The sequence below is a fragment of the Raphanus sativus genome, chromosome 4, assembly GCF_000801105.2.
Source record: "Raphanus sativus cultivar WK10039 chromosome 4, ASM80110v3, whole genome shotgun sequence".
NCBI classification, from domain to species: domain Eukaryota; kingdom Viridiplantae; phylum Streptophyta; class Magnoliopsida; order Brassicales; family Brassicaceae; genus Raphanus; species Raphanus sativus.
In genome coordinates, this window is record NC_079514.1 from 19,281,117 (window position 1) to 19,289,858 (window position 8,742).

At 33.8% G+C, this 8,742-nt stretch overlaps 1 protein-coding gene across 1 annotated transcript; it reads right to left on the reverse strand.

The window, feature by feature from the left end:
• Nucleotides 1-3,266: 3,266 nt before the first annotated feature.
• Nucleotides 3,267-5,585, reverse strand: LOC108848613 (rRNA-processing protein EFG1). Its single transcript, XM_018622015.2, has 8 exons — nt 5,315-5,585; nt 4,854-4,983; nt 4,642-4,769; nt 4,362-4,500; nt 4,141-4,255; nt 4,012-4,069; nt 3,599-3,910; nt 3,267-3,476 (listed from the first exon to the last, which is right to left on the reverse strand). Exons 1-8 carry the CDS (start codon nt 5,468-5,470, stop codon nt 3,471-3,473), a joined length of 1,044 nt encoding a protein of 347 aa, XP_018477517.2. The 5' UTR covers nt 5,471-5,585; the 3' UTR covers nt 3,267-3,470.
• Between the last annotated feature and the right edge of the window lie 3,157 nt (nt 5,586-8,742).

Consider the following 8,742-nt stretch of genomic DNA (forward strand, 5'->3'; position numbering starts at 1 on the left):
ACAAATTGTAAAACAAAAAAAGAGATTAGGGTTTTAGGACAGTTGACGGCGCCGGTTAGAACGAAGCGTGAGGGCGCGTTTGAGATCTGATTGATACGAGGTTTGCGGCGATGGATTCGTCTCGTCCAGAGCTTCAATTTGATATATTACTCGTCGTCTGGATCCTTACGGTTTGTGAGAACGAACGGTTTGAAGTTGCATCAGAAATTAGGGTTTTTAGAGAGAGAGACACCAATTTAGGGTTTAGAAATCGTTTGGGGTTTAGGGTATTCTAATCGGCTTTTTAGATTAGAGTTTATCAGAACTTTCGTACTGATAACGTGTTGGATAATGAACGGGAAAGCTTATCATATTACTCATCGGCTAATAGCCTTATATACATAGTTGACCATATTGATGGTCCGACACAACTAGTAGTTATCCTAATAATATGAATACATAAGATAAACACCAAATTATAATTTATATAATGATGATATGTCTGATCATATATATCGGTACATAACAGGGTTTGGGTTTATCCGTAATCCACAAACAGTATGGTTTATTTGGATATGAATCGGTTTGATTTGATTTCCATTTTAATATCTTTTGTTCGAGGATAGATAAGTAGTTTATCTAATCTAATCTATTAATTTAGGGTCCTATTTGAAATTACTGTGGCATGTTTTAAATTTGGACCTATTAAACATGTTGTGACTTAATATAAATTTCATGTTTACAATCTTATATATGTTGACCAATTTAATTAAATTAAACCAATTAGTTCACAACTAAACCTATTAAATTAAACAAGATTCTCCAAAAAAATTGTCGTCGTTTCTAACTTTGAAGAACAGTGAAAATAACCTAATTGATGATTCAAGTAACGTCAGAACCTGATTGATGATTCATCCGTCAAACCTTTCATGTGATTCATGTTATTTTCGATCTAAATTGGAATTAGAATTTAACTTGGATCAAGTTGCTTACGTTTTCAAGTAATGGGTCATTACAAAGTTTTAGTTGTCAAGTTTATATCTGTTATGTTTGTGAGTTTTGTTGCTTCGTTATGAGTGCTGAGGATGCTATTCTGAATTGTAGTTGAAAATCCAATAATTATTAGAGTTAAAGACTTCAACTTTTTATGTTCAAAGTTGATTTGTTGCAGGAATCCAACTGTTTTTATATCCTATAATATATGTGCTAATATGTATGTTCGTGCTTTCATGCTTGATATGTCTTTTGGAGAAGCCAATAGAACTGCAAGGAAGTATACAATACTGTTCCAACCTACTAATTGTGCTGCTTTACTTAACAACTCGCCTACAACTAAAAAAGTGTACTCTTTTGTCCCTCAAAGCGCCACTTTAAAACTGAGAGATGTTCATGAAAATAAAGGAAACTAATGAGCATTCAGCATTAGTCTGTTTTTGAGCAGTAACATCAACAGATGGATATAATTACTATGCGAAGGAGACTGATGAGCATAGACAGCTACTGAAATTATGAGACTGGTGTGAGGTGTTTTGATCATTACGTGAATTTCCAAAAGAAACGAAAGGCTCAGGGTAGTGTAACTTTGTTGATCTGTCTTTGCTATCTCTCTAACACGGAGCTTAGAGGAAGTGCCTGAAAGGGATTTGATGTAAAAGTAGCTGGTGAAAATTTCACATGCTTGAATATATGTATTTGCTGGGTATGTGTGCAAAGAGAGTATCCTTGCTGCATATATATTATATTTATATGTACATATTCCTTTATTATTATTTTATTATATATGTATGTGATCAGGCTGGTAGAACAATTTGATGGTTTGAACGGAGAGGAGGAACATGTACTTATGAGTAGAAAGAAACAACATTTTTGTTCACAAACTAAAAAAGATTTTCAAATCATTGATAAGGAGGTTGTATGTATTAGGGAGGAAACTGATTCAACAATGAAATTTCAAAACTCAGTTAAATATAGATATACATACTCTTAAGTCTCTCAAACCTCAAACACACACAAAATTTAACAAACTTGGGGACATAAGGTGAGAGATTTGACTTAGCTCTTATGGCAGGTTGTGAGGTACACAATCAAGGAACATGAAAATGAACCAAATGTGTTGGAGATGGTAAATGCATTTGAAAAACTTTAGGGAATGGTAACACTACTTGAACTGCTTATAATATAAACTAAATATGAAAACTATAATTGTATTCAAAATGCTGAAATGCAGGTTACATATCTATTCCTTATTTCGACTAAAAATATTTATTATTTCAAAATGATATTGGTATATTTGATATGATATATAACTTTGAGATATACCGATTTTCTAAACGGATTTAAAATAGAAAGACATTCAGTAACGCAAAACAAAAGTCAGAAATTTAATCGAAAATATAGCTACCTAAATCAGAATTAAAATAAAAAAATCATATCCTATCCAGATTCACGTGCTCGAACTCGAGATTTTATCGGGTTCCTAATATTATTATTTGAATCAAACTAAATACCAAAATAACAAAACTTAAACCAAACTCAAATTCATAAATAACCAATTATACTATATTTCTTGAACCAAAAACCAAAACCTACAATTGAACTGGAACCAAATTGAAAAAAAAAAAATCTGACGCGAACCAAATTTTATAAAATATCATAGAATCATAAAATCATAATTTAACAACATCAACTATAAATATAAATCATCCCGCACAACAGAAAATGAAAAACAAGCTATGTTGTAAAAATTAAAATAATCTAATATTTTGATGCCTTAATTTAATTTAAAAAACTTAATATCATAACATCCAAAATATCATATATCATAAAATTTACAAAAATAATAGGATATATGCTACCATGTATACAATATTAAAATAATAAAGCTATATAATTTAAAGAAAACCGTGTCACACAATATATACCACTAATATAGAAACTATACATTTTAAACATTTATAATAATAGCAAAATTATATATTTATAAAATAAAAAATATCCGCACGAATGTGCGGGTCAGAATCTAGTTTTTAAATTACAAATAACTCAGAAAAGAAAATCATTTTTGTCGAGATCCTTGGAAGATTAGAGTTTAAGACATGGAATAAAATAACATATTTTACGAATTAGAATAATTGTCGTAAATGAAATTAAAAGCTTATCCTTTGAAATGTGAGGAAGGGAAGATAATAATTCTCTGGGCTGCAATGACGGTGACAAAATGCTGTTTCTCAGTTTCAACGACAAGAGTGGTTGCGATTTTTTTTGTCAATTGATCTTTGTTTTCGCAGTGATTCAAAAGGGAGTTGTTTAATTAATACCCAATAGTTTTTCAGGGTTTCCATTTAAAAAGACAAAAGCAACAAGACACCTATCTCTCTGCATTCCATGACCACACCAAATCTATGTATTATATAATGCAATCCCACCAAAGAGACCGCAGCAGCAAGTAAAGAATCAAGGGTGTGTTTAGAGAAGCTGAGAACCCGATCAGATCACTCCTGCAAAAACAGCAACGAAGAAAAGAATTAACCTTTATGTTAAAGAAGAAAAACAGATCTTTGATGAGATGGTTTTGTTATTCAAAGAATATTTCTCCTACAAACTAGACTCATAAACTAACCTGTTGCTTCTTCTTCTTTGGCCGCCTCTTCCTCTTGGGTTTATGAGCATCAGAATTGGAGCTCAAGTTGCTACTCTGACTGCTATATGAAGTTGCAGCAGCATCCCTGGCGGCCAAAGTTGCGGAAGCACCCCTGGCATTATATGAAGTTGCGGAAGCACCCCTGGCATTATATGAAGACTCACTTCTTCTGTTTGAAGTGTTTCTCGAGGATGATGGCATCTCTTTCCTCTGCATAGACGAGTTCTTCCTATGATTTGAACCAAACCTTGCCTGTGGTGGTGGCATTAAAGCCCTAGCAGAGTTTTGTTTCTACAAGATTCAAAAAACATTCCAAATTTGTAAATGAGTTCGTCATATAAACCATGTCTTTGGTAAAAAGTGGCGCCTCCAAATTTGAAAATTCATCATACCTGGTTCCTTTCATCACTAGACATGCCAGATGTTGGTCTACTACTAGAAGCAGCTTCCCTGAGAAAATGCATATTATGATCAGAAACTAGAAGTGTTAAAAGAAAGTATTCCACAATTACTAGGCCTACTTCGTGCTTTTATCGGTCAATTCATCATCTGCGTCTGCTTCATCGCTTGAGCTCCCTTTGTCAAAGAAATCATCATCACTAAGGTCCAGAAGACCATCATCTTCACTCCCTGTCTCTGTTTTTCCAGAGCGGTAACATCACAAAGTTAACATTTATTAGCTATACCAAGTATTTCCAGGAGAAAAAGGAAACAAATAAGCTTCTCCGGATATCAAGTTTACCTTCCAACTCTTTCCCACTAGCAGCAGCAACAATAATATTGGCTTTGATCTGCTTCCGCATCTTACTTCTTCGCTCAATCACTTCTGAGTCCTCAGCACCAGTAAACAGAGATACATACTTCTCATTTTTGGGGAAGAACTGCGATTGTATATACAAACAATTATACATTTTCTCAACTAAGCTCATTCCAATCCATTATTAAATGAACTTATCAGATAATAATAACTAAATAAGCATTATTATGATGATGACAAATAGTAAAAGGAGAAGACATTTTACCCTAACATATTCAAGATCTTCCTTGAGTTTACTGAGTTGCTCAGCTACATCTGCATCTCCCACATGAGCAGATGAAGTTCGCTGTAGCTTCTCAAGCCGCCTGATGCTCCTTTCAATCTTTCTCCTCTCTAATTGAAGACAAACAAAAAGGTTGTAACTTTTGCAGGCACATAAAAGTCAGTTACGCAACACAACAATTCAAGGGCTCTTACCAAAGAACTTAATCTTTCTGTTCCTGAGGAATATTTTACGTTCAACAGCAAGACGTGTATGGTCATCTTGCTGCTTCTTCAAATACTCCAACTTCTGTTTAAGAGTCTCTTTTACTTCAGGAGGCAAATCCTATAGACAGTTCATCCATACATAATATGATCAATAACATTCATTTCTCTGTCACAACACACATGGCATATTCATAGATGATTAAAATCTCTATAGAAGGGCAGAAACATCACAATAATACCCCTTAGCTCTACATAAAGCATACACCAACCACGCTGATTAAATCGCCAAGTAACGGCATCATATTTAGTAGAATTATCAATAACATGCATAGATTATCTATAAGAGCACAGCCCAGAAAAATATACACCAGACAAGCTAATTGTATCATACTAGAAAATTTAAGAGATGTTCAACCACAAAACCCTAATTAGAGAGAGAAGGAGCTGACTTTACGAAGAAAGCGTTCGACGGAACGCATCTGGTTCTTCAGAGAGACGATCTTAGGTTTCTTCTCCACGCGTAATGCTTTCGACCTCCTGCTGCTGCTTCCTGACGCTTGATTGGGTTCTGAAACCCTTCTCTTGGCATAGCCGCCGTGCGCCATGGCCGCAAGGACTTACGAAAGCTTTCAAGGAGAGAGAGAAAGAGAGAGAGAGAGAGTCTACACACACAAATATTAGGGCTTTTGTGTTTTCGTTTACTCTTTGTTCGGCGTTGGCGTCTTTAGTCTTACACGCTGCGTTTTGTACCAAACAAAAAATACTTGACCCGAAAACAGCGGGTGTCGGATTGTACATGCCACTCGCTGAATTAACTTCTTTTAAGCTAAAACTAGATTCTGAATTAAAGGGCTGGTATATTTTTCTTTTTACATTTTTTTTTAGAAGTTTAATATTTATATTTGTGTTTTCAATCATATTTGTATTTTTCTTTATAATCATATTTGTGTAAAATATTTTTCTTATATAATTAATAAAAGGTTTTAATAAATGAATTGAAAAAGTTGAACTAAACCTATATTAATAGGTCATAATGATGTTTTAATAGAATAGATAATTGAATTTTATCATTTATTATCAAAAAATTAATTAAATCAATTTTATACTATTTGGTTAGATATATCAACCATCAATTTAAGAAAGTCATTTCATTATATATCATCTATCAATTTAAAAAGTCATTTCATTTAATGAATGAAAGGACTTCAAAATCAATTTTAAATATTTTATACTGTAAAATTTAATCTAATATAGAAATATGCAACACTTATTTCAGTATATATTTTACTTTTAAGACAATAAATACTAGATTTTTATGCGAGATTTTTATTTTTTTTCTAATAAAAACACAATATACATTTACCAATCGAATATTATTTCACATCATTTTTTCACTGCATTTGTTTCGTATAACTCATAAACCGCAATCGTTCTATACATTATTATTTTGCACCGCTTATATTACCAAATATGTGATTATTTTTCAACCCAATATTCTTCTTCTACCATTAAATGACACTGTATTGGTGGAATCAATTTCATGGTGTGTTTTACATAGACTACACATGCACTATTTATTACTCACTCCGTTTCTTATTGTAAGTAGTTTTAGAAAATTATTTTGTTTCAAAATGTAAGTATTTTATAGATATTTAGATAACTTTTATATTTATTGGATATAGTGTAATCAATTAAATAATATCAATTTTTTATGATTGGTTAAATTTATTAATTAAATATTAACTTTTCAAAAATAACAACTTTCTTAATATTAGTGCTTTTAGTCTAAATTACTTTTTTTTTGCCATCTGAGTATTATTAATAAAAAAAGTTATTTTACAAAGGTCCAAAGAAGACCCATTAAACACAAACCGAGAAGGCCCACTAAAACAAGCATAACGTTCAAATCCAAAGAAAATTCAAGCCCAACAACACACCGCTTCAGTCCAACCCCCCTCCACGTGTTGACTCCACAACCCCGAGGAGCCGCGTGGCGGAAACAGGAGCGTTGTCGTCTCGAGCGGTTCGAGCTCGCCGTCAGGGCCGCAGCCACATCTTCGCCGGAATAGCAAGTCACCAACTTCTTCCCAAACAGAGGCCGACGCTGAATCAAACGGAACAGATCCACCGAAATCACCGGGACAAGACCAAACGGTCGCCGAAACCACCACCAACAACAAATATTGGGGGTATAGGATTCGTCGACATGCAACAACGGCTCGATCTTCAGAGAGCTTCCACCGGCCCCACCGAGAACTCCTCCGAAATCAGCCACCAAACTCCATAACAACACACCCTACTCTCAGCCCGAACGCATCCATGGGAGACAGAAGCCGGCGACCAATACCGAAACCAGAAACGATACGGCCCCAGAGACAAACGCCGGCGACAAACGGAGCAAGAGCCACCGTGTCCCGGGAGACCTACACCGAGCCACCACCGGAGATGAAGGTGCATGGCCGTAAGTTAAAGAAAGATAAAGAAAAAACTAAGAAAGAAATCTAAACAAGGAAGCCGGACCGGCGGCGGCTAGAAAGCTGGATCCGCCGGCCGGAAAACGAGACTGCCGTTTCTAAAACTTTTAGAGAGAAGGCAGAGGAAAAGCAAGAGAGAGAAATTCTTTTTACACCTGTATAGTTTATCTGCATTTTTAGTCTAAATTACTTATATTATAGAAAGAGTAGTGTCGGGTTGTTCGTAGCCTAGTGGCTGCTCTGCCTTCGGGCTCTGGCGTCGGGGGTTCGATCCCTACTTACTTCAGTTTGAGGATTAAAAGGTCCAAAAGTGACCAGTTGACAAAAAAAAAATAGAAAGAGTAGTAAAAAGGGAAATAATAGACAATTATTCATCTTTTTTTGGTCTTAGAAAAATGGATTCAAACTCATCAACAAATCAGCAATATGTGGTGGCTGTATCCTAAGATCTGCCACCAATACAAACAAATCATTCTCCCGCAGAAAAAAACATTAAACCCAACATAATCAACAACATCATCCTCTGGATGTAAGAAAAATAAAAAGAAAAGACAAAATATAAAAAAAAAATGTTTAAACCAATTGCTATGCCAATATTTTCTGACGAAAAAGAAGAAGAAATCATTCAAAAAAACAATACGCAAAATGAAGATCTATATGGCAAGCCACTATCACAATACTAGCATGAAGAATTAAAAAATAAGTTTTTAAAAACAAAAATAAGAAACTAAAAGAAAAAATAAAAAATATGAAAAATATATTCTAGAAGAAAATAAAAATAAAAGAGAACCCAACAAAACATAAAAGAAAAAAAGAATACAACAAGAGTAGACAAAATAATCAATCACTCTGCAAGAATCAAGTTTAAAACAAAGCTCACTTCACTCCAAAGCTACCAAGACAAGCCAAAATCGTTAATAAAGCAAAGAAGAATGGACAAAATCAATAAACAAGACAAGCTCGTCAATTAGAAAAACATTATATATTCGGGATGCAAGAAGACACTACTCGTTCACTAACCATGACACTTCACTACATCAAGAGTACTCAACACTCAATCTCCAAGAAAAAACAAATGACATCATACAAGCTGTCTTTTGAGCAATTTGGTATAAAGAAGGAACCAACACTTTTGTAAAAAGCAGAGTGTATTTAAGTGAGACTTCTCTTAAAAAATTCCCTCCCCTTACAAGCTCTCTAAATATGTGTATTGTACTTTCACTTTGTATTTCAACCTTGTATTACATAGGAAATAAAGTAAGTTTTGATCATACATTGTTTGCAATTTCATTTCATTTCATTTCATTTCATTTCAAGTTTATAAAACAACCTAAGGTTAAGAAACTTAATAGTATCAGAGCCATTTTCACCAATTATAAATACTTAATTATAAATAAATAATT